Consider the following 27,427-nt stretch of genomic DNA (forward strand, 5'->3'; position numbering starts at 1 on the left):
ATTTCAACTAAATGAAGTTCTTTTAGGTCAGAAAACGAATTACAACAAAAATAATAACAATTATATAATAACCAATTTTTTTTTCTGTTTGAAAAATAACAAATTTGTATCAAATCTCTACATTTTAGCATACCAAGCTAATTACCAAGAGGGTGCTGCTTATGGTGTACAAAATACCCAACAGTACTTCCGCTTCCAAGGGTTATGACCATCAAGGCGTTTATATCATATTGGATGCAGTGGTTAAGGTTCAGGGTCTTCTTTTATGCAAAGAATCTGAACCAGACGGTCCCCCTCGATCGACCCCAAATTGGTTTACCATTCAAAACAGGATTATTATTGATTTTCATAATCAGTTACATATTCAGTGCCAAGCCTGGGAACGCATGCTTATTGTCATTCAAATATTTAAAAAGAATAGTACAGACATTACAAATAAGGACATAATATTTAACCACAATCATTCGTGACAATTTCAACGTCTAAGCTTTCCCCGCTATGTTCTCTATGTTGTTCCCCGCCCCCGTAACCCACTCTGTCTCTCCACCTCTCTTATGTCAAGGTAACAAAAAAAAATAGATATAAAGAAACCAGCCAGACAAAAAGGAATGTTATGAAATGATGAATGAGAATAGTGCAGTTTCATTTTGCTCCTGATAAATTGAATGAAAAAAAAATCTGTCGTTTGATTTCTTTTTAAAAAGCGTTCACGGTACACCTCCAACGAATTCGTAAATAGCATTGTTAGGCCGATGAAGACATAATGATGATGAAATGCCTAACCGTGACATGCACTTCTTATTTAATGTATGTACATGCGGGGGCTTTTTGACAATTCATTGCATGGGGGTTTAAGACATATTTTACCTAGAGCTGTCATTTTTACCTCTCCCATTATAACCCCTGCCATTTTACCTCTGCCATTATTACCTCTGCCATTTTTACATCTGCCATTTTTACCTCTACCATTTTTACCTCTGCCATTTTTACCTCTGCCATTATTACCTCTGCCATTTTCACTTCTGCCATTTTTGCCTCTGCCATTTTTACCTCTGCCATTTTTACCTCTGCCATTTTTACCTCTGTCATTTTTACCTCTGCCATTATTACCTCTGCCATTTTTACCTCTGCTATTTTTACATCTGCCATTTTTACCTCTGCCATTTTTACCTCTGCCATTTTTACCTCTGCCATTATTGCCTCTGCCATTTTTACACCGAGCCGATTGGTGAGATGTCTGCTCTTCATGAATTCCTAAAATCAGTTCTTAAAATGTCAATTTTTCTGATCTGAATATCAAAAATTTTTAGCTCGCGCTTCGCGCTCGCATCATTTGGTTAGTGAAATACGTAAGGACTTAGTGAATTCCTACAAACAAGCCTTAGAATGCCCCTCTTCATGTCTGAATTTCATAAATTTTCAGCTCGCGCTTCGCGCTCGCAGTATTTGATTAGTGAGATGCGTATGATAATCATGATTACTATGACAACAAAAAGTGCTTCATATGTTTAGATGTAATTCTAACAAAATCAGCAAAGGATGCCACTATCATTAGATGACTATGCTGAGATATTATACTCTTAATGGATACCTAAAATAAAGTCTTTAAAATGTCCCTGTTTGGGGTCAATATATACAAAAATTTCAGCTCGCGCTTCGCGCTCGCATTGTTTGTTTAGCGAGACAGGTACGTATCACGATTACAAACAATTTGCTTATAATGTCTCTTTTTGGTCTGAATATCAAAAATTTTCAGCTCGCGCTTCGCGATCGCATTATTTAATCATGGACATACTTATCCGTTTAATGGCATTGCATGTCCTTAAAATTTCTCTATTAGGTCAGCATAGCTGGCAACTGAGCGCGCTCCCTAAGTGACACCAAATTTGTGGTGGTGCCCCCCCCCCCAATGCCGTGACACACGGTACGTCACTGTACCTATATATTCTGTAACAAACTACTTGAATTCCCCCCATTTAAAAATTTCGGATCGCGATTTGCGCTCGCATTATTTGCTATAAATGTATCAACCCATGAATGCTGTTCATGATTACAAAAAATATAAAATATCCAGTTTTTCAGGCCTCATGCACTGTCAACAGATTTCACGCACTCATTAGGCTTATTAGATTAATAAATGAAGAGCTCACTTGCAAAAGGGGTTAGGTCCATTTTTCATCAAATTTGATTTTTATGTCTCAATGTATAGATTTTTAGTAGCTCTATGAGATGATACCAAAGAAAAGTTGAAATTCCTATTAAAAAGTGAACTAAAATGGCAAAGAAAAGCCACTTTTTTTCAAAAGGGTTTAGGTCCATTTCAGTTTAGTTGCAATAGGGGTTAGGTCCAAACAGAATTTTTTTGGAAAAGTATATCATAAAATATATGAAGACAGGTAGATTTCTTTTATACCCAATTTAATGTTCTCATGGAAGGGTATCATGAAAATTCAGTTTCGCATAAAAATATTGCAATATGGGAGAATTAAAAAAATTATTTTCTTGGAGTGGACCTAACCCCTTTTGCAACAAAACTCTTCTGAAGAACTCATTTGTCAAAATGGGTTAGGTCCATTTTTCATAAATTTTATTGTTTTCTGTCTCTAAACCTCTAAATTTTTAGTCACTCTGATGATACGAAAGAAAATTTGAAATTCAAATGAAAACGTGAATGAAAGTGGCAAAGAAAAATCACAATTTTAATCAATGAAGAGGAAATTGAAATAGTTCATAAGTTCAAATACTTAGGTACCATTATTGACGATGGATTAAAATGGGGAGATCAATGCAATTCAATTTACAAGAAGGCAATACAACGGATGTATTTCATAAGAAAATTGAAGTCATTCCATGTTGACCGCACCATAATGGTTTTATTCTATAGATCACTTATTGAAAGCATCCTCATATTTGATTGTGTGGTTTGGTTCACAAGCTGTCGCAAAAAAGATCTGAATATACTAAGTAGAATGGTCAGACAAGCAGAAAAAATAACAGGACCCGACCTTAACCTCACTGATGTATGTCGAAACAGAATTCTTGAAAAGGCAAAAGAGATACTATACAATAATGATCACCCATTGAATGTAAACTACGAAAGGATGAGATCTGATAATAGACTACGGTCGGCACGTTGTCGAACAAATAGGTTCTTAAACTCATTCGTGCCAAGCTCAATCCGAATGCTGAATGAGGAAGGGATTGTATAAGAATAATGATATGCCTAATAATGTAAATTTACCTTGTCGGGTAGTTGATGTTAATTCTTTAAAACAACAATATTGAAAATAAAAATAATATGTAAATACTGATAACAATAACAATTACAAGTGGACAATGCTGTGAAGATTTGTAGTACTGATTTATTACAATTCTAATGTAATTTCAATTCAATATCCGATATCTAACTTTCAGTTCAGATTTCCATTTCAATCTTAATTTTAATGTCAATAACAGTATTTTTTTCAAATGCTACCCAGTGGGTAGCATTTGCACGTGTATATCATAATTGACTATATGTGATTGTTTGATTTTCTGTAAATATGTTCATTTTCTATGTTATGTTATGTATGTTCAATACCATGTAAAAATGCAAATTTCCACTTATTTATTTATCTGGACAATAAATACTACCTTATGAACCTTATGAACCTTATGAACCTTATGAAAAGAGATCGGATTCATTTCAGTTTAGTTGCAAAAGGGGTTAGGTCCACAATGATAATTTTTTTAAAGATATATAGAAAAAAATTGAAGACAGGTAGATTTCTTTTATACCCAATTTTATGTACACATGATAGGGTAGTACATCATGACAATTTAGTTTCTCGTAAGACTATTGCAATAAGTGAGAATAAAAAACATGGTTTTTCTCGGAATGGTCCAAAGTGGACCTAACCCCTTTTGCAACTAAACTCTTCAAATATGAAATACAATTTTTATGAATTCATAACTAAATTGTCCTTTTTCAAAAAAAAAATATCGACACGTTCTAGGAAGAGGAATAAAAGATAGGCATCATTTTTATATGACAAAATGTCCTTAGGCCTAAAATGTCTCGATCCTAGTTTAAAAAAATAATAAAATATCAGCTCGCGCTTCACGCTCGAATCATTTATTAAGTACTTTCCACATCCACTTCACAATTCCCCTATATACACAGTGCTTTAAATATTGCTTAAATTGACCCATTTCATATCGGAATTTCAAATATTATTTCCAGCTCGCGATCCGCGCTCGCATTATTGATTTTCATGATGAAAAATGAAATGTATTCAGAATGCCCAGATTTTGTCTAACTCTAAAACACGTGCATGCATTTTTATCGAGATACGCATCTTGATCTTATTAAAAACGTGCTAAAATTATCCAGTTTTAGATCAGAATATCAAAATTTTCTGCTCGCGCTTTGCGCTCGCATTATTAATGTAGGAAGATACAAAAAACTACCCATCATTTTTCATGAGTGACAAAACATGAATCGAGTGTCCCGTTGGGGGTTTGAAATCTAATTTTTTAGGTTGGAATATCAAAAATATTCAGCTCGCGCTTCGCGCTCGCATTATTTAATCGTTGAAATATGTATTGTCTTAATGGCTAACTGCAAAACTTCCTTAACAGGTCCCTTTTCGACCAGGTCAGAACGCACATTAAAAATTTCTGCTCGCGCTTCGCGCTCGTAGTAATAATCTAGTTACATACGCATCTTGTTCAGGTTCACAAACATTGCCCAGAATGTTCAATTTTCAGGTCAAAATACATGAAATTTATTTTTTTTTCCTCGCATAGGGCTTATGAGATTATTGCACATTAATGTTGTTTATAAAGTAAAGCTAGGAAATGACTGTTAGGACATGGGCGTTTTGTCCCCCCCAAAAAAAAAAAAAAAAAAATCACGACCAAGAAAAAAAAGAGAGAAAAGGAAAGGGATTATGGTGAAATATAATATTATTTTCCAAATTTTATGTCAAATATATCGCGCTTCGCGTTATCATTATTTATTTAGGCCTTGTGAGATACCTCAATGTCTGTTTAAGAATAAAATTTCTTTAACTTCTACCCCCCATTTTATTTTTATTGTTTTATCTTGGTGCCCTCTACAAAAGTTCAACAAGCCCCCCCCCCCCCCCCCCCCGTGCAACCCTGCTGAATAAATCACAGCTTCGCTACTGATGAGGAGATTGAGTCGATTGCTTCGAGATTGCATTATTCCCAAGAGGTTATCATTGATATTAATATGGGCTGTTATAAACAACTAGTAAAGAAACTACAGCTCCCGTTCACACAATATTCTAGTAGGGCCTACTCTGGTGAGAAGTTAAACCAAATTGAGACCCCCCAAAATCGCTCGCGCTTCGCGCTCCCATTGATATTACATTATATATTCATGGATTTTTTGTTCAAGAACACATTAAAAAAGTGGTCTTTAATTGCCTTTTTTTATGTGATTATGTAATAAGATAATTCAAAATACATTCAAGGCATTTCAGCTACATTTAAGTTAGCCTGGCCGGGAGGGAGGGGGCGCCATTTTTCGAAAAGTACACGTGGGCGCCAAAAATCAGGTCAAATTTGGGCCCCCCTCCCCACAAAATTTTGGATCCGCGCCTGCCCCAGACCCCCCCCCCCCCCCCGGTTTCGCGCGACCCCTGTGATATATTTCCCTTTTAACAAATACGTTACAGCAATGAATATCCTATGCATTGAATAATTTTTTAATCTATATTCTTGGTGGACAAAATTTGAATAAGAATTTAATAAAAACCGGGGATCAACTTCTTGTTCACTGCAAATTCATTATTGACGAGTTGCATAGAGCTGTTTTACCGAAATAAGACAAAGCTGCAAAATGTTATGATAATTTTATTATTCTTCATCCGATTCTGATGACTTTTTTCCATCTGTTCAAATCATATCATTTTTCAGCCTGGTCTCCCTTTAAAATGAGAAATATATAGATTCATCCCGGGGATTCATCTCGATATTGAACCACACATCTCATCGTCCAGGATATAATAAAAAAAGGCCTATCTTGATACCACAACCAGAAAGCACCCTCTGCAACTAGAAATAAGATTTTTCATTTTTTATTAACTGATTTAAACAAAGGAAATCATTTTTTTCTTACAAGTTTTACCTATGGGCCTGTTATTTTTAGTATCCCTATATCCCGGGCCTATATCCCAAGTGGACCTCATTGTCTATTATTATACTTTTATTGTTATTTATTTTGTTTTGAATTTTTGAGCATATAGCTTGCCATAGTGCGTTTATGCGAGTCGCTACTTGAATCTTGAATTGATTTACACTGTTTTGCCAGGGACTTCACATTCAAACTGAAATTGGTAATTATATGTGTATTATTTTTTCCTACTTTTTCTCTCAGGTCGGTTGCTTTTTCTTCTTCTTGCGGTAAGAATGCCTTCCCTAAATCCAAATGATTCAAAAAGAGAGACATGGTCACTGTCACTGATAATCCTGGCGGCCCGGCCGCGGCAGCCACTGGCGGCACTGCACCAGTCTCGGTAGGCATTTTGCGCGCAGACCTGGCGGCCAGCCAGGTAGGTCACGTCCGTCACTCTTCAGGGCTCAGCCGGTTCGTGTACTGTAATGATAGGCTCCACTTTTCTTCACTACCGCTACCCTCCGCTAGTCACAGGGTGACCTAGCCAGGAGGCTAGTCCTAGAGAGTAAATCATTTGGCATTATCTAGACAGCTGGCAGCCGTCTGTTTCGAGGAGTTTTTTAACATTTTTTTTTTTTTTTTTCTCCTCGTACACAGACGGCTCGCTAGCGTGCAGCCACCATTAGGGGACTTGCAATGCAAAATCCCCCCGTCGGGGCTCTTCAATTTTTGTCTTTAATGAATAAAAATTTTGAAAATTAACGCGACCAAAATGCAAATTAATATTCCCTCTTGGCATTAATTGCCAAAAAACGGAGAAAAATCAAGTTAAAACTAACAAAAACAGTGACTTACCTCAGCTGTCACGCAAATTCACTTCCCCGTTTTATCCGATCTTAAGGACGTTCCACAGTTAAAGTGAAATCCATGTCATTTTCACCACACTTTGCACATAGATACTTTAGAACCTTAATATTCGAAATATGCAAAAATTAACATAGGTCCATGTGCTTGATTTTTTGCTATAGAGCTTCAAAGTTCACCCAAATTGATGTTCTTAAGAATTGCGCATTCAAAAGAATTTGGCATTTTTAGACCGCCCAAGATTACTACAATGAGTTTAAACCTCTATTACTCAGTCAAAATACATGAAAAAGTCATCAAATTTCGCAAGAGAGTTAATAATTGTATCGTTAGAATGGTGAATCTATTTATAGTGCTATTTTTTGCAATTTTAAGTTTAAAAGCACTGTCAGTTCTTAAAAAAGGCGTAAACGGTAACAAAATCCCAATCTAAAAAATGTAAAATTTCAGTAACAAACTACAAACGTACAATAAATGCTGCACTTTATTCAAAATCCATGTCATTTTCACCAAAATTTGCAGAGTTGTAGAGGAAGGTATACCTAAGAGGTACAAACATTAAAAAATAGGGGTTCATGTGCTTGTTTTTAAACTATCAGCATTTTTATTAGAACAAATGTGCTTTTTAAAACACCAAAAATGCGCCGAATGCTTTGTATCTATGTGAAGAAAACATCAAAACCACTCTACCATTTATTCAAACTCGGGGTAATATTCGTGATTCTTGGCAGCAATGCAGAGTAAAGTATTTTGAAATTGTATAATTTTTTTTTTAATGGTCCATGGAATCATTCCATTTTTTAGCTTCATGAAATAACGCATCGGATCTGCAGTTAAAGTGCAGAAGATGAGAAAAATCAGCTCATACCCGCAGCTAATTAATCACCTGTTCATCCATTGTGACGTCAGCGCGCAGCGTGTAAACTATGCGCAGATCATAATGCGCACAAACATAACTGTGGAACGTCCTTAAGTACATAAACATATGACCATTGAGTCCCCTGTACAGATCGCGCTAGAACTTCGGTCTCTGTATTTGGTGAGTAAAGCCAACGGAGTTCAGCTGAACAACCAACATAACAGAGACCGAAGCTTTTGGTCTAGTAAAGCCAACGGAGTTCAGCTGAACAACCAACATAACAGAGACCGAAGCTTTTGGTCTAGGCATTATCGTGATCCAAGTCCCTGGTGACTCGGATCCACGGACAATTTTTTACAACGTAAAACATGTCCTACCTGTCTCAACCAACCTCGGCCTCCCTCGCACTTCGCAGTCAACTCATGGGTTTCTTTTCACTTTATTGCCTTGGCGTCGATCGGGTCTACTAAGTAAATCAGAATTGTATCGATTTAGGCCAAGTAAAAAAAGAAAGTAGTTGATCGTCCTTGCGCGCATCTATTTTGGCCGCCGCATGAAATTTTTTACTATTTACTATTTTCAAAAATTGGCAAAAAAAAAAAATGTGATGTTTCTCGTCCGCGCCCGCTTCTCTTTTTGATTGCAGCATCAATTTTCTTGATATTTACTATTTTAACGGCGCTGAATAGCAAAAACAAAATTCACAAGATTGGCGAGCAATTTGCTCTCATGTGCTCTGGGATCTCTCTCGCAAGTCGCAACTTCATATTAAAAACAATTGCAAAGTCCGATATCGCCGTAACTGCAAGAAAGAAAAAATTCTGATTTGGTTTTTTATTGGAATTTTGAAGATACGATCATAAATTAGCGAGAAAATAAAGTTTGCAAACTCGGAAAAGATCACGGATTTCTTCATTTTTAGTGCATTTTCGGGGACCCGCTTCCTGAATCTGAACTAATCCGTCGTGTGCTTTGGAAATATGGCGCAGATAAATCAATTTTAATGAAGTAATTTGTATTTCGGCTGGGTTTTTTGGTGAGTGATACAGGAGTGATAGCGTCTGTACTTTGATGTGTGTTGCAGTGATTGACTGTGCTTGTGACTGTTGGGTGATGTGATTGACTGTGCTGGCGCGACATGTGAATTTGTGAAATGAATTTTCTGGCGAGCAGGCAATGCATTGCATATTCAAAAAATAATATCATGTGAGTTATTCATTATCAAGATTGAAAATCATTAATGGGATTCCAGTAAGTGCCAATTCTGTTTAAATTTGATAAACTTCATTCTTCCTTGAGCTATTCAATTTGATGGACAATTGTAAAAATTAGTTAGTAAATAGATCTAACACTAACAGTTACAAATATTGAAATAATAAACATTATGTAGGGACAGTGATTTTCCGTTTAAAAAAATTGCCTTTTCCGTTTCAGAAAATCTCAAATTCCGTTTCAGCATGTCAGAAAACGGAAATCCCGTTTCCCCATAGACTTTGTACACACGGAAAAGTGACAATTCCGTTTACACATTGAATAGCAAAATCACAACACGTACACTCGCACTTGTCAAAATTTGTATCTGCTACTGTACCAACAACACAATAGAATCCGTTCTAATCGGATCTACATGTATGCGGGTGCATAAAATATTTTTAAAAACCCATTTAGCATGCATACATCCTCACCTTTCACATTATTAGCATTATTTCACGGTGAAATGATATTTCATCGATAATTTTAGGGGTTTTTGGACATCGTTATCATCAGTCAACGGCTTTTGCCAATCCGCCATCTTGGATTTTAAGACCACGATATCGTGCTGTTACATCTTCAAACGTAGAGGGCAGCTACACACGACCGTGTAGTTGAACGATAGGTGTGCATGTGAAGCCCAACCTGGCCGGCCAGGTACGGGTGTGGGGTACAATCGAGTGTGCTGATGTCGAGTGCAGTCACGATGTGTGAATTGTCATGATAGTAGCGAAGTGAGATCGTGTTTTATGGGGTTTTGTGGCCATTTAATATTCTCATTTTGTTGTGATTTTGGAGTAATTTCTGTTGCTATTCTGTGTATTTTGAGGGAAAATACATTTTCCGTGATTTTCCGTTTGAAATGCCACTTTCCGTTTCAAAAGGCCCTTTCCGTGAATTCCGTCCGTTTTCCGCGATAGCGGAAAATCACTGTCCCTAATTATGTGAACAATTAACAATTAATTCAATAATCATTTAACATTTGATATCAATTAAAAAAATGAATAACAATTGAATAAACAGTATTAAACATTATGTAAACGAATATACAAGCAGCTGGAAACTGCGATGCGATACCATGCCCAGAGCTGAAAAAGAGATTGGCTCTGGAAATCTGAACATGGCTCCATGGTAATAAAAATGACCCCCCCCCCAATGCATTTTTTACCCTTCCATATTTATTAATATAGAATAATGTTTAAATCATTCACTTGACATGAACATTTTGTTTTACAACTATACAGTACTGGTATACATCAGTGATACATCAATAGATTTTTATCGCGTAATACATTTTCCATAGAATTCCAATCAATTGTATATACATATATATATATATATATATATATATGTGTGTTTCTACTCATTTATTATTAATATGGAGCATGCATCGATCACATAATTCGAGCTTGACATGGCCTGAAAATCATTTGAATAAAAAATAGCAAAAAAAAAGTAAATATAAAGGACCTCCCTCATCACTGATGTCAAAAAACGAGCCGAGAAAATGCCTCCTTGTTTTAAAAAAAAATAGTAAGATAGCAAATAGTAAGGACCTCCCTCGTCACTGCTCTCAAAAAACCCGGACGATCAACTACTATCTTTTTTTACTTGGCCTTACTTCTTTTCAATCTCTATTGCTTTATTTCGTTAACCAGTACTTTTCATATAAAAATATCCGGATTTTATTCATCTTTTCATGTTTCTCAATAATTTTTTTTCTTTATTTCTTCTATATTACGTTTTTACTATATAAATCAAAAGGCCCTATCCCTCTTCAGTCTCCATTGCTTTATTTCGTGGATTCCTAATTTACTTAATAAATCAGAATTGCATCTACTTCTTTTTCAGTCTCTATTACTTCATTTCGTTAACTAGTACTTTTAAATCAGGATTGTCTCTTTCATGTTAATCTGACAATTAAAAGTTTGCTTTATTTCGTTTATTACGTTTTTACTAAATAAATCAAAAGGCTCTATCCCTCTTCAGTCTCCATTGCTTTATTTCGTGGATTCCTAATTTACTAAATAAATCAGAATTGCATCTACTTCTTTTTCAGTCTCTATTGCTTCATTTCGTCAACTAGTACTTTTAAATCAGGATTGTCTCTTTCATGTTAATCTGACAATTAAAAGTTTGCTTTATTTCGTTTATTACGTTTTTACTAAATAAATCAAAAGGCCCTATCCCTCTTCAGTCTTCATTGCTTTATTTCATGGATTCCTAATTTACTAAATAAATAAGAATTGCATCTACTTCTTTTTCAGTCTCTATTGCTTTATTTCGTAAACTACCTCCTCTTCAAAACCACTCTGCCACTTTTAGACAGTTTCCTAGAGATGATAAATGAATATTTTCGATTAAGTATCATTGAAATTAATGAAAATCACATTAAAAACACTATTTAACTGTCTAATTACTCCTCGTGATCCGAGTCCCCTCCCCATGTTAAAAATGTCAAATTTCCCATAGGAGGGGACTTGGATAACTAGGAGTACTGTTACTCGTGATCCAAGTCCTCTCTCCTAAAAATACAAAACGGCAATTAACTCGTTGATATTCATCTACCCCTCATTTCCCTCCTCTTCAAAACCACTCTGCCACTTTTAGACAGTTTGCTAGAGATGATAAATGAATATTTTTGATAATAAGAATCATTAAAATCAATGAAAATCATATTAAAAACACTATTTAACTGTCTTATTACTCCTCGTGATCCGAATCCCCTTCGCGTGTTGAGACTGCCAATTTCCCATAGGAGGGGACTCGGATAACGAGTAATATGCTATTACTCGTTATCCGAGTCCCCTCCTATGGGAAATTGGTAGTCTCAACACGGGAAGGGGACTCGGATCACGAGGAGTAATATGACAGTTAAATAATAGTGTCTTTAGTGTGATTAATTTCGTTTTATTTAGTGTTTTTTATCATTGTTTCATCAACTTGGAAGATATACAGCCACAGGAGAGAAAAGAAAAAGACTATTTTAGTCGTTTGAAAAAGTGTCCGAGTCAGTTGGTATTGTGTCAATGGGAAAACGTGTGGTGGAAGGAAGTCCCCGTTCAGTGAGAAGCTTCGCACCGTTTCGCATCGCGAACCATAGATTTCTTTTGAAAATGTTCCAACCGTGGATTCCATTGAAAGATTGCTGATATTTGAGGTGTGTCTCAAGTTTGTCCCCAGTGACTTGGATGACGATAAGGCCAATCATTCACTAACGTGTGCTTACTCTCCACGGAGCCAGGGATTGCGTCCCATTCAATGATTCATGTATGTGTACTGCAAAAAAAAACTGAAATTTTCGCCCCTAGGGCCCAGCCCAAGATTTCTACTTTCCTTCTAAGATCTTGCCCTATATCATGTAGACTCTAAATGGGACACAACTTCATTTCTGACATTTCTACAATATTTGATTTCATTTTTAATCAAGAATTCATTAAAAAAACGAGAAAAATATTATGAAAAGACTGGGAAAAATCGCCACAATGTTTACGTCGCCATCTTGTTTTCTTTCTTTTTCGCCAAAGCGACAAGACACATATCAAGGAGATGCATATTTTTGGTAAATAAAAAGGCACCATGTCATTGTCTTGTAAAAAAAGAGACATCAAGCATAGTCACAGCACCGTCAGCAGGATCAAAGACATTTGCCTATCTATCATGTTAAATTGGCGAGAATTAAAACATTTCTACAACACTAAAAAAAAAATTGAATGAAAATAGTCTGTACGGAACAAAATATTTTGCTCTCCAAAATCTTTACGTTTGTAACTTACATCGTGCACTTTGAGGTCCATAATATCTATTTTACGGAGACAATCTTTTCACTCGTACATCCCCGAAAAATTCGCCATCTTGAAAACATTTCTCTCTCACATTACCGCTATTGGATGGAACATCAACTTTCTTTCTTTTCGAGCATGATTTCAAGTTCGAAAAGGTCTTTCGATGCTAAAAATACGAACGGGTAGGACTAAGCATAATAGGGAAAATATTCTTGGAATGACGCTGCGCAATTTTCAAATGTAACATTTATTGCCAACAATTTTCAGGCATCACGTTATGCAGTAGAATGGGTTTTAAAAATTTGATCTTTTATTGCCCATAAATCCTTAACGGTAGGGTGAATTTTCTTAATTTTTTTTGCGTTTCTATTGCAAAGACCTTTCATTTGATGTATCATTCAACAATATTTATTACATTTATTTATTGTTGGGTAATATAGCTAAACAGTGACTAAGCTTACTATCGGACACAGACTCCTTGCCCTTTCTAAAAATCGGCGATTTGAAGCCGGTTCGCAATTCCTCACATGTAGTAATTCACTGCGGAATCCAACATGGCAAACGCGAATTGCACGAGCGACCCCTCGTGCTAGTGCAATTCGCTTTCAGCATTTTGGATTCTGCAGTGAATTAATGTGTGTCTCCGGAAGTCATAATATTAGATTGTAGGTGTGATTGGTAGCGGCTATGTAAAAAAATACCCAGGTGTCCTGCTAGATATATGTATATCGGGCTAGCTGTGGGCGTGGGGAGCTTTAGGGGCCAGCGCTATGGCTCTGCGCTGATCGAGCTTAATATAGGCCTTCACTGTAAATGTTTAAAAATGGATTTACATAATGACAGAATTTGTTTGGTAAGATGGGACTCATCTACAAGATTATTTCTTAAAAAATACATAATTCATCTTTTTTACATACCGGGTAGGTGAACATTACACCCAGCCCAAACCTGAGAAGAGGTGGCAGTAATGGACTTTAATTCCCAAGACCATTCTGATAATTCTGGACAAGAAGGAGGGCTTCCAGATGTTAGCAGCACCCCATGTTTTATTGTGTTAGACTCCCAGGCAGAGGGTGCTGATACTAGTAGAGGATCAATCACAGAAGATAGGACATCTAGACTCAAACAGCTTGAAGAACTTACCAAGAACACATCCACTGTTAAACCAAGTATTGAAATGGTGAGAACAACATCCTTCTCTTTGGTAAACATTTACTCTTACGATAAATGCTCCTCTGCTAATTTATCTGAAGATAGAAGGGTTAGAGTTTAAAAGTTGAGAATCTTGTGAGGATTATGATTAAGGTTAAGGTAAGTTTTGAAGATCTCTGTTTTATATTTGGTGTATAATGTGTGCTTTAAGAGCAATTATCACAGAAGCAAATGTGGAACCTACACTTCATCTTAAAAAGATCTCTCTAAATTCATTTTGGCTGACTTATTGCTGGTTTGGGGGTGACAGGTCTTATATTCTATCGAACAATTAAAATACTCTGTTAAAAATCCTTCAGGAATTGTTTTCTTAAAAAAAGAAAAATATGATTTATCATGGCTATGTTCAATATCTCTTTCTTTATCTCTCTTTCTCATTTGTATTCTTTTTACGCTGAGATCAGAGATCCTCTAAATTACTTAATATTTTTTTTTCTAATCAAGGAGTGGATGCAGTAATATTTTTCATAAAGTAGGGAATATGTACATGTACATTCAATAGTGCTTTAGCACTATGACTGATGTACCGGTATGCAGAAGGAAGAAAGCACAGAATCAATGAAAGATTCACGAATAGAGTCCAAGTATTTTGAGAAAAAGTATGTTACCTGCCACCCTAAAACCAACAGTCATTCGCCCCAAAATTTTGAAATTTTTATTTAGATTGAAAATGACATCCTACAGCGTAAGCTTTAATAACTTGTCAGAACTGATCCATAGTACTTTATTGAATGCAGAAGAAATTCGGTGAGAGCTTAAAACATACAAAGGAGAAAACAAGGTTGAACTTTGGAGTTCACTCAAGCATGATATGTGCACACTGCAAACTCAAGGAAAATTAAGCAGACCACAAAAATAATAGTGTCAAAGAAAATGTCATGTCTTGTAATCAACTCGACAACTTTTAATTTTAGCTGTATGAAAAAGAAGAATACTCTTTCAGGTATAAAGCTAATATTCATATTCTCATTTTCAAGACCAAATCATCACATTTTCAAGACCAAATTATCATTATGGTTATTTACAGGGAATCTTCCCTGGTGACTTTTTTTGTTGGTTTTTGGGGAGGATTGTCACATCTATTTTAATGGTGTCCTCCTTGATACATTTGATGAGATCTGTACCAAAATCAACCAAGAGTCATTAATCTTTTTGATATGATAATGAAATCACGACAAACTGGCTGAACTTTTGGGCCCCGTTTCGTAATACTTCATAATACTTGTAAATCTTCTAGAAAGTATGCATTATTATGACAAGTCTATATTTGAATCAGGACATTGTTATAAAAAATGGTTGAATTATTATTTTTTTTGGTCTGTAATGAATGTCTGTTTTGCTATATCTTCTTTTGGTTTCTCATATAGGAATTGGGTGCTGATGTCAAAAGTAGCAAAGACAGAAAGGATGAAAAGAAAGTGAGCAGTTCACCAACAGCAGGAATAGGAATCCAAACTCACACTTTGAAAGATGACAAAGGAATATGTGAAGAAGAAGAAGAAGATGATGATGATGATGAAGTGACTTCAACACAGGATGATCTGTTTGACGAAGAAAAGAAAGTACAAGTCAAGTCAGGCAAGTTGGATTACAATATAAACAATTGAAATGATTGGTTCTTTTGGGGGGGGGAGAGAGAATTAAGACAGGTTTGAAAATGATTCCGTTATTTTGCAGTCATTGGTACCAATGGTCACTGCAAGATATATTATTTTATATGTTGCTCAAAGCTCATCTAGAGTGGTGCTATTATTGAAAAAGTCATCATAGTACTATGTTTATAAATAGTAGGCAATGGTGATGATTTTGTTTCACCTGATTGCTAGAAAGCATGAATGCTTGTAAGCCAGCAACCAGAGGACCAACAGCTTAAAGGAGAATGAAACTCTTGAAGCAAGTTAGCTTTTGTGAAAGCAGAAAAATCAAAGAATAAGATCAAGAAAAGTTTGAGTAAAATAGGACTAGCAATAGAAGAGTTATGAACATTTGAATGTCGAGATCACTAATGCTATGGAGATCCTCCCATTGGCAACGCAACCAAGATCTATGATATCACAGATGAACAACTCTCCCCTTTTGGACACTGAAAATATACCCCAAAACATCTCTTTTTGCTCATTCTAATCATATGACAAACGATTCATCAATGATATAATGTTGTGAAACCTCTGTACTTGTCCTCTCATAAAGAGAACACCTCACCTTGTGATAGATTCTATAAAAGTGAGAATATAAGTGAAATAAGTACTAAAGCAATGAGGGGGTTGTACGTGTGTGACATCACAGATCTTGGTCGCATTGCCAATGGGAGGATCTACATGGCATTAGTGATCTCAATATTCAAATGCTCATAACTTTCTTATTATTCATTCAATCTTTCTCAAACTTTCAACAACATGTTTCTTTGATTTTTCTCTTTGATATGGATTCAGCTGGTTTCAAGGGTTTCATTCTCCTTTAAGACCTTCTCTGAGGGACCTGGCAATTAGGATAAATACTTCTGACCTTGCATTATTTATCAATTCATATCATACTCAGTTGAGAATTCACCAAAATTCAATGCTATAACAAGATTTTAAACATACTAAATGCTGAAAATCAGAACTAATTTTGAAAATCTAGTTTAGGCTTTTATGAAAGAAATTTATTATTCAATTTTTCTTAGGCTGTATTTCATTCAAAAAATATATTTGTAATTAATGTATAGTTTTGTAGGATGTCCTCCGTATCATATTGATAAAGTGATATTTCTAACCATAATTGGGCAAGTTAATTGATTTATTTGATATACATGTATTTTACAGGAGACTTTCATACTCTATCAGAATCAAAGGATGCCTCACAAATAGACACATCATCTCAAGATGTCCATAGCACACAAAAGGATGCCTCTCATCTTATAAGTACACCATCAGAGACGGTTGGTAGCTTACGATTCTCAGGTGTGGTTCTTGCCAATGAAACAAGTACATCAGGATCAGGTTCTTCTATCAATGTAGTGTTTCCATCACCTGAGGCATATGGTCCGGCACCTATCATCATTCCTAGTACACCAACAAGACCAGACACAAGCAATGGTAGGCCTTTATGTAGACAACTGATTTATTCAGAACTGAATTCAAATTATATATATGTGGGAAAATTGTTGCCAATTTTTTATTCCTGCAGATAAGTGTGTTGGGGATTTTACATTTCTAAAACAAGAATGGAACATTTTGTTGTTAGTAGTAGTAATCCAGGTTTTAAATCCAGTTTAGTCTTTGATTATGAAGGTAGCTGGATTCACCTCGCACTAATGGAAATCCCCTTCATCCTTTTCCTCCACTTTACTCTATTCAGTGCATCCTCCCCACTCAACCCAATAATCCTCCTCTCCATCGCCTGCTATTTTCATATTATCTTTTTAGACACAAATGTCTAACAAATCTAAAGAAAATTTAGACATTTTTCTAGGCTTCCCATTATCTTTGTATAGTGTGAAAACTCTGTCTGCTGTAGCAATTTTCAACAAACTGGTTTTGTGTCTTCAAATCTAAATCTTAACTCTCATTTATTACTTGGAATAAAAGCAGCAACTTTAGATCAGTTCATAGGGGAAACGGCCAATCATATTTGTATCTGAATTGATTGATTTGACTTGTATTCTTTTCAGCTCAGGCAGTTAATGTACAAGTTTATTAATAAAAATTGCCTTTGCCTTTTAATTAAATTTTTTGTCAAAAATAATACAATTCATAAGCACTTCACTCGCATGGTGAGTTCCTTTCATTTACCTCTGAATAGAACATCAATTGCACAACAGACCTTTGTAATACTGGTCCTAATTAGTAGAACTCTTTTATACAATGTAATTCAATGTAAAGTTTAAAAGAATAACTTTTAAAAATTAGATTATTGCATTTCCAAGTGCGTTTCCCAATGCTAAATAATTCTGAGTATGATATGTAAATGTTTTTTTTCATCAATTTATGATATTTATGTATAGTGTATACTGATTATTTTGTTATTATTTTTTATTTATCTTTATTTTGTTTGTTTATTTCATTTTATCTATTTCAGTTTTTGTCTCGCCTGCATAGCAGAGCGAGACTATAGGCGCCGCTTTTCCGACGGCGGCGGCGGCGGTGTCAACATCAAATCTTAACCTAAGGTTAAGTTTTTGAAATGACATCATAACTTAGAAAGTATATGGACCTAGTTCATGAAACTTGGACATAAGGTTAATCAAGTATTACTGAACATCCTGCCTGAGTTTCAGGTCACATGACCAAGGTCAAAGGTCATTTAGGGTCAATGAACTTAGACCATGTTGGGAAAATTATTTTCAAAATCTTAACCGAAGGTTAAGTTTTTGAAATGACATCATAACTTAGAAAGTATATGGACTTAGTTCATGAAACTTGGACATAAGGTTAATCAAGTATTAGTGAACATCTTGCTCGAGTTTCAGGTCACGTGACCAAGGTCAAAGGTCATTTAGGGTCAATGAACTTTGGTCAAGTTGGGGGTATTTGTTGAATTACTATCATAACTTTGAAAATTTATGGATCTAGTTCATGAAACTTGGACATTAGGTTAATCAAGTACCACTGAATATCCTGTGCGAGTTTCAGGTCACATGACCATGGTCAATGGTCGTTTAAGGTCAATGAACTTTGGCCGTGTTGGGGGTATTTGTTAAATTACCATCCTAACTCTGAAAGTTTATGGATCTAGTTCATAAAACTTGGACATAAGAGTAATCAAGTATCACTGAACATCCTGTTTGAGTTTCAGGTCACATGACCATGGTCAAAGGTCATTAAAGGTCAATGAACTTTGGCCGTGTTGGGGGTATTTGTTGAATTACCATCCTAACTCTGAAAGTTTATGGATCTAGTTCATAAAACTTGGGATATAAGAGTAATCAAGCATCACTGAACATCCCCTGTGAGTTTCAGGTCACGAAACCAAGTCAAAGGTCAGTTAAGGTCAATAAACTTAGGCCATGTTGGGGTAATTGTTGAAGTGCCATCATAACTTTGAAAGTTTATGGATAGAGTGAATGAAATGTGGACATGGGTGTAGTTGACAGTCTTAAGTCTCCGTTCAAATGTCATTTATGGTCAATGAACGTGATATTATGTCATTATATGAATGATGTTTTTGTGAATGATTATTTTATAGTAGTTTTCAAAGTTAGCACTGCTGCTATATTAAATTGCGTAATGCAGGCGAGACTGCCAGAGGCGCTCCACTTGTTTATTCAATTATTTTGTTTTAATTTAGTTTTTTTTTTCATAATTTATTCAACATTCTTTAAAAAGGGGGCCTTAACCCTACAAGCTCTGTCTTAAGTCAGTCTCCTTCCCTTTCGATTTCATACTGTTATTGTATTGTACAAATTGTTGATAATGTTATGTTGTATAAATTGAGCTATCATTATAAATATGAAAAGATAGAAAGAGGAAAATACATTGCAAAATGCAAATTAGCTAAATTGAATTGAATTTATTTTCAGAAGATCCTATGGATTTGAGTGACGCTGATGACATGCCAAAAGCTGACCTTCCACAGATTCCTGTCAAACGTAAATCAACGACCACTTCAGAGGAGAGTGAAGATTTCTGTCAGGTATGTAACCCTAGAGGGCGGCAAAGGCATATATATTCTCTTTATATATTGCTTAATAGAATGTTACATACTATTACCCTGGCTTTAGCTAGGCCACTCTTACCAGGCGCTCTAGCATTTAAGGAATTCCTTCTTACCAGGTACCCATTTACTACACCTGGGTGGAGAGTTGCAATTGTAGATCAAAACCTTGCCAAAAGACTTGAGAACTGCAGGGGGGTTTGAACTCCGGACCTTGTGGTTCAACGTCTGGATACTTATCCACTGAATTATATTTTGTCAGGGAGAGAGCAAAATGCATTCAAAATTGCTTCAGCAAGGCCTTACATAGAATGACCACCAACCCATGTACATCATATTTTATTAAATATTACCCTTGAACCTTAGATCGATATAGAACCTGTCTAAATAATAATTCTCTTCACCTATGACATCCCCAAAGAAAATACCTACAAGCGTGGGTTTTTGCAGTGTGAAAGAAAAAAAATATCCAAAACTGTTATAACATTGCGGTGTTGAGTGAAGAAGAATTCACATTTCTTGGTACAGAAGTATGGTCATAGATTTCAACTTTTTACAAGATTAATAAATTACAAGAACTTTATCTGATTCAGGGAGGTGTGATAAGGTTATCAGGAATATCTTGGCCTGATCAAGTTCTGGAACATTACAAATATCACCCTATTTGCCTATTTGCTCCACTTCCCAATGTAGTTGTTGCATGCATTAGGATAGTTTTCTGTCTGTCTCTTTGTCTCTGTAATAACTTCAGTTATATTATAGTTCAACTTGGCTCATGTTTGTATTAGACTGACAGTGATCTTTTGAGTTGTTTTTTTTTCGTCTCGCCTGAATGAAGTTCGGCAGAGACCGGGTGACCACTTTTCTTTTGGTCTGGTGGTCTTTTACAAAAATGTTAAAGTTTTTGTTCGACTTCTCTCATTTCTTTATTTGTGCATCAATTATGTTCATACTTGGTAAATATAATCCGTGGGTAATGCCACATGTGAGCTCCTGATAATGATGGGGTCAAATGTCATCTAGGGGTCAAATGCTATGAGGTCATGTCCATCCTTTTTTGAAGTATGTGTTCAACTTGCTCTCATTTCTTTTTTTTCTGCATAAATTGTGTTCATACTTGGTACATATGATCATTGGGTAATACCGCATGTTCATGAGGATGATAATGTAAAAGGCCATCTTGGTGTCAAAAGATCATTTTACATATTTTATTGATCGCGAAATCAGGCAAGACTCGTGGTTCGTGAACCACCTTGTCTTAAAGGACATTACTTCTATGAATAATGAATAAAATATTTCCAATGATTTTACTTTATTTGATGAACCAATTCTAAACATGGAAATTGAATGATTTGAAAAGAAAAAATTAGACTAAAAGGTCACAGTTTGCAGAGGTTTTTGTAAGCTTGCTTTTGGTGTACATGCTTTTCTTGTCTTAAAAAACCCCAAAACAATGTATTAATGAAATTAAAGACCTTTACATGTAACTTCAAATTAAAAAGAGATTGATCAGGGTTTGTGATAAGGTCAGGTGTAAGGTCACATCAAATTGAATGAGCTCCATTTGATACTGAATTCTTTTTAACCTAGTTTTAACATTGTAACAAATGGAGAGTTGGCATGATTTTTGTAAGATAAAGACATTTTCTTCACTGTGGTTTATGCAGAAAACTATTATATTTTCGGGGCCACTTTTTTGCAAATTTTACCGGGGTCTTTTTAGCATATATTGCCCCAAGCCCCCAAATAATTTTTTCCCCTGCTGTGGTTATTATCCTTATTAGATCCCAGCTTGGCAACAGGAGCTCAATCTACAACAAAAAAGAAAAGAAGAAGCAGGGACGCAGGATAGCTGGAATAATGATGATACAGGTTCCAAGAAACGTTCTCTATCAGCTTCAATTGACTCTGCTAATCCATCGTCAGAACATTCTGAGAGTATTCATAAGTCAAGTCTTGAACTTGAGAAGGTGGGTATTCTCATAAAGGCTGTTTCAGTAAAGTTTTCATGATGGTAATTGGCAATTGATTACAGGACTAACAAGTTAAAATAGAGTATTTCTTTTTGAAATGAGCATAGTCCTTAAAGCCCCTTTCACAATTGGTGGTCCGACTGCTTACAACCGTTGCGATTCTGTGCAACATATATTGTGATTAAATGATCGCAAACGATTGCACGAGCAATTGTGAAAGCCCCTTAACTTGGTAGACCATTTCCACAAAGATTTTTATTCTCCAACTGTTGGCACAGTAACAATTAGAAACCAGTGCTTCTCAGCCAATCAAAACCAAGGATTTCACTGAAACTCACAGTTGATTATTTAGTCAGTGCTAACGACTCCCATGAAAAGAGCTGTGTATTAATGTTGCATTAACTAAGGGGATGAAATTACATTGTTGACAGTAGGAAAATTGTGACTACCAGAATTTATACCATATGAATCAATTAACCAATTTTTTTTTGTACACAATGCCTGAGAGCACCAAACAGGCAGGTAACAAGTGAGCCAGTGGAGTGGCACCTCGAGACAATGCCTCCTGAAAGAAACAATATGTTAATGTGAATATATTTATGATGAATTGATGATTATGATGTTTAGGTGATTATATTTATTACGACATGATAAGTTGTGACTTCATTGTGTTCAGTTTTTATTTTAATAGCTGTAATTAGATCAGTATACTTATCAAGTGATTCAATTCTATTAGGCCTGAGTCATGTCGGAATTTTTTGTTCTGGAATCCGCCGGTGTTGTGCCGGTCAGAATCTGGTATCCCGATGAATGAATTCATGAACTGGGAAGTACAAAGATTTCACAGATTATACAATATTCATTTCATTTCAAACAAACATTCATTTTAAAAAATGAGAAGAATATTATGAGAAGACGGGAAAAAAACTTGCTGATATTTATGTGGCCATCTTGTTCTCTTTATTGATAGCTAAGCTATGAGATGCATATAGAGTCTGCCGCCCTTCATATGTGTCTCGTAGCTTAGCTACTAATAAAGAGAACGAGATGGCCACGTAAACATCGGCAGGCTTTTTTCCCGTCTACTCATATTTTTCTTGGTGGTCACCTGAAATTTAACAAAGAAACCTGGGTTATGATTGGTAAGACAGAATAAAACACACTCGATAATAAAGTTAAGATATTCAGAAGAAAAAAATGTTAAACTATTTGCTATGTAGACCTATTACATTGTTTTATCGGAATACCAGAATGGAAAAAACAAAACCGGCACCCGCACACATTAGACAGATTCCGGTATTCCGTCCGTTCCGACCCTGGCCTAAATTCTATTCATGTTTTCTCATCACTTTCTCAAGACCCAAGTAGCAAGGTATTCCAACAACCTGTTTGATAATAAATGAATAACGATAATAGGGATCCAGTTTACATGGAATATTTGTCGCTATGCTTGACAAGTATCTGGCAAGTTTTCAGGTTTCATTTGAAATGATTTTTTTTTTGTAACTGGGTTTACTCTTTACAAGTACTACAAAGTTCATGTATTGTTGTACTTGGACTAGTCTACTGCTATATAAAATATGTCATAAGAGATGTCTGTCTAATATCCTTGTGAAAGAAGCTATCTAGTAATATCCACATCCAGTTGATATGTCAGGCAATGTTATTCAGGTTTGGGCATGTTCAGTGTCTCACGTTGCTCTACTCTGCCAACTTTATATGCCATGAACACAATTATGACAAAATAATTCACATTGCAGTGCACTCGTGAACACACAAATCATAAAGTCCCAAATGAACATACAATATCCACCTTTACCCATTCTAATGTGAATAAATATAATTTCTGATTCTCTAGTCATTACTACAGCAACAACAGCCTCCGATGCCATCTACCACAGATGAGAGTTCAGTACAGTCAAGTTCAAAACTACCAAGTGAGTCTTTGTTTGGTAACAATTGCCCAGGCTTTATTTCATCTAAGATATAGAGTTAGGGTTAATTTCGCAATAGGATGTTATGTTACATGAAGGTTAAAGGTCAGGTCCACCCCAGAAAAATGTTGATTTGAATCAATAGAGAAAAATCAAATGAGCATAATGCTGAATATTTCAACAAACTCAGATGGAAAATAAGAAAGTTATGACATTTTAACCCTAAAAGAGCCGGGTTATTTGGACCCCTCTCACAGCCGGGGGGGGGGGGGTCTTTTAGGGTTAAAGTTTTCCTTTTTTTTCACAAAACAGTTATATGCACAACTCAGCTACATGCAAATGGGAGTCGATGATATCCCCCACTCACTATTTCTTTTGTTTTTTCAATTTATACAGATTTGACAATAAGGAACCTCTTGTTTGAACCATAATATGTTAAAACAATGATAATTCCACATTTAAGGAAGAAATAGATCTTTGTTTTACAGGAAAATGAGAAATTTAGAATATTTCGTTTCATATAATGAAATGCAAAAGAAATAGTGAGTGGATGACATCAGTTCCCTTATTTGCATACTGACAAGGATGTGCATATAACTTTTGTGAAATTAAGTGACACTTAAAAATGCCATAATTTTCTTATTTTACATCCGATTTTTCAGTTTTGTTCAAATTAACTTTTTGTTGGGGTGGACTTGTCCTTTAAGAATAGGTTATAGTGTTAAATCCAGTGTTGAAGTTACTAATTTGAATTGTGTGTGGAATTTACATCGGGGCAATTGCAGACCTGCCAACCAGTACGTTTTAGCCGTATTTAGTACGTTTTTGCAACCAAAATACGGCAGTACGTTTTTTCTTTGAAAAATACGGGTTTTTTTTTTTTTACTAAATCGTAATTTATTGAGAAAAATAATCTCTATATGTCTCTATTTCATAAAACGTAATTTCAATGTAATTTCAGGTAACTTGTTTTTTTTTCAATCATTTTGTTAAAATCAGGGTGAAGATATACACATGTTTTAATGGTTTTTTTTTCATCTGCAAGAGCAGTGCGCGTTTTAGCTTGCATGCAGCTTGAGCGCCGCAATGAGCGAGTGCGCCAAGCATTCTATTATGAAATACACTTTTTTGGGAAAAATACATTTTTTTAAATCACAGAATACAGTTTTTCATTCCCAGAAGTTGGCAGGTCTGCATATTCATCTCACACGGTAAAAATACTGATTTTGGGGGATAAGAATACTGAAAATGCAAAATACAACTTGGCAGCTCTGCAATTGTTGCTTGAACAAATGTCATGGAACCCTTTGTTTCAATATACTCACAATATGTTATTCAGTGTAAACTGTGTTATGACTTAGTATCATTGTCCTGTTAGAATAATCATGATTTAGACATTTCATTTTTATTTCAATTCAATTATTTAATTAAAATTTGATAACAGTCTTTCCTCCCACTACAAGTCTGCACCGATCACAACAATACTCAAACCAAGGGCTATAATAACTAGTTATAAACAATCATTAAATTGATCCTCCGATCATATCATCAAATCAGTAAATTGAGAATCCATATAATTAGAGTAATTTCACGAATTTGTGATTATTTTCATGGAAAAACTATTTTTCATGTGAGATTGTTTACTCCGATTCAGAGTTTGAGCAGGGAGGTGCCGGTGCAGCAGCAATTGAGAACCAATGAAAGATGATTAGTATTTAATTTTTCTTGGGCTGTATGTCATTCAGAAAATAAGTCTGCAATTTAATGTATATCTTTGCAGAAGGTATTCAATATCACATTGATAATGTGTGATATTTTTTATCATAATTGGGCAAGTTAATTCAAGTATTTGATATATTTTAGGAGACTCTCATACTCTATCACAAATAGGCACATCATCAAAAGATGTTCAGAAGGATGTCTCATACCTTATTAATGCACAATCAGAGAAGGTAGGAAGTTCAAGCATGGTTTTTGTCAATGAAACAAGTACATCAGGATCAGGTTCTTCTATTAATGTAGTGTTTCCATCACCTGAGGCATATGGTCCGGCACCTATCATCATTCCTAGTACACCAACAAGACCAGACACAAGCAATGGTAGGCCTTTATGTAGACAACTTATTCATTCAGAACTGAATTAAGGTTATGTGTGTGGGGAAGTTATTGCCAAATTCTTTTTATTAATGATTTGAGTATAATATTTTTGTGATCCTTTATTTCCTTCAAATTTTCCCCCTTGTGTTCCTTGAGTATGAATATGGGGCTTTACAATTGCAATCATTATTAAAATGTTTTCTGCAGATATAAATGTGTTTAGAGGAAATGGCATATTTTGCAAACACTTGACTAATCTTAAAGCAGTGACTGTGACCCTTTAATCAGTTATTGATTCTTGAGAAAAGTTGAGCACATTCCAATTTTTTTAAATACTGGCCTGTTTTATGAACTGGGGTTTTAATTAAATTCTGGTCTAAAGTTGTGATTAACTATGGATAGCTATTTGGGGACACAAATTTAAACAAAGTTTAGACATTCTAGGCTTCCCACTATCTTTGTATAGTGTGAAAACTCTGGCTGCTGTACCATTTTCAACTAACTAGGGGTTTTTGTCTTCGGATATCAAACCTTAACTGTCATTTTAAACTCGGAATTGTTTAGTTATGATCAGTTTAGGTTCACAGGGGAGTGGTTGGATCATAATTTTATCAAAATTGATTGATTTGTTTTCAGAGGATCCTATGGATTTGAGTAACGCTGATGACATGCCAAGAGCTGCCCTTCCACAGATTCCTGTCAAACGTAAATCAACGACCACTTCAGATGAGAGTGAAGATTTCTGTAAGGTATGCAGCACCTGGGTGGAGAGTGGCAAAACCTTGCCAAAGGACATGAGTACTGCAGGGGGGTTTGAACTCTGGACCTGAGTCCCGTTGCATAAAAATTACTATTCTGATATCTTTGCCATCCAAAAGTAACTACCATGGTAATGTTGATCAATAGCCAATTAAAATCAAGGATTCTATGCAGATTACAGTCAAACTTGTTTTACCAAGGACCTGCATAGAATGACCAACCTATGAACATTGGATCAATGTATGAAAGAACCTGTCTAAATAATATACAGTTTTTTCTTTACCTATGACATTCCCTAAGAAAATACCTAAGAGTCAGCAGGTATTGTTTGAATTATGAGAATTGCCACAGATATTTGTACATGGTCACATTGGTTTTTGCAGTGTGAAAACAGCTTAAGCAAAAACTTTATATCATTTGGGGATATTCAGTTACGTTCATGTGCTACTTTTCAAATCCTACTACATATTAAAAGCTGTAACATTGTAGTGAATGGGATTTTCAAGGGCACTTTAGCATACATTATCCCAAGCCCTCATGCAATTTTTTCCCCTGCTGTGGTAATTACCCTTATTAGATCCCTGCTTGGCAACAAGAGCTCAATCTACAACAAAAAAGAAAAGAAGAAGCAGGGACGGAGGATAGCTGGAATAATGATGATACAGGTTCCAAGAAACGTTCTCTATCAGCTTCAATTGACTCTGCTAATCCATCGTCAGAACATTCTGAGAGTATTAATAAGTCAAGTCTAGATTTACAGGAGGTAGGTACTCTTGTAAAAATACTTACCATGATAGTGATAGGCATTTCATCACACCACTAACAAATTGTTATCATCTTTTGTAGATGTATTGCATTTCTCTTTTGATCCACAAATATCCAGGCCAACCAGAGTAACATCATATTCTGCCACAATACTTGACAATATATTTTGC

The 27,427-nt window shown here is 35.4% G+C and overlaps 1 protein-coding gene across 2 annotated transcripts in view; it reads left to right on the top strand.

Moving 5' to 3' along the window:
* Positions 1 to 6,250: 6,250 nt before the first annotated feature.
* Positions 6,251 to 27,427, top strand: part of LOC129262594 (uncharacterized) — a 43,870-nt gene continuing 22,693 nt past the window's right edge. The window contains exons 1-10 of one of the 2 annotated variants that reach the window (XM_054900732.2): positions 6,251 to 6,344; positions 13,808 to 14,063; positions 15,463 to 15,673; positions 16,900 to 17,172; positions 19,596 to 19,708; positions 21,514 to 21,699; positions 23,561 to 23,639; positions 25,527 to 25,736; positions 26,370 to 26,482; positions 27,070 to 27,255. In XM_054900732.2, the coding sequence (XP_054756707.2) occupies positions 13,851 to 14,063; positions 15,463 to 15,673; positions 16,900 to 17,172; positions 19,596 to 19,708; positions 21,514 to 21,699; positions 23,561 to 23,639; positions 25,527 to 25,736; positions 26,370 to 26,482; positions 27,070 to 27,255 (1,584 nt within the window). In that variant the 5' untranslated portion in view covers positions 6,251 to 6,344; positions 13,808 to 13,850. The remainder of the gene's footprint in view (positions 6,345 to 13,807; positions 14,064 to 15,462; positions 15,674 to 16,899; positions 17,173 to 19,595; positions 19,709 to 21,513; positions 21,700 to 23,560; positions 23,640 to 25,526; positions 25,737 to 26,369; positions 26,483 to 27,069; positions 27,256 to 27,427) is intronic. The other variant, XM_064099599.1, reaches the window with a different exon arrangement.

This window comes from Lytechinus pictus, chromosome 5 (assembly GCF_037042905.1).
Source record: "Lytechinus pictus isolate F3 Inbred chromosome 5, Lp3.0, whole genome shotgun sequence".
Taxonomy (NCBI): Eukaryota; Metazoa; Echinodermata; class Echinoidea; order Temnopleuroida; family Toxopneustidae; genus Lytechinus; species Lytechinus pictus.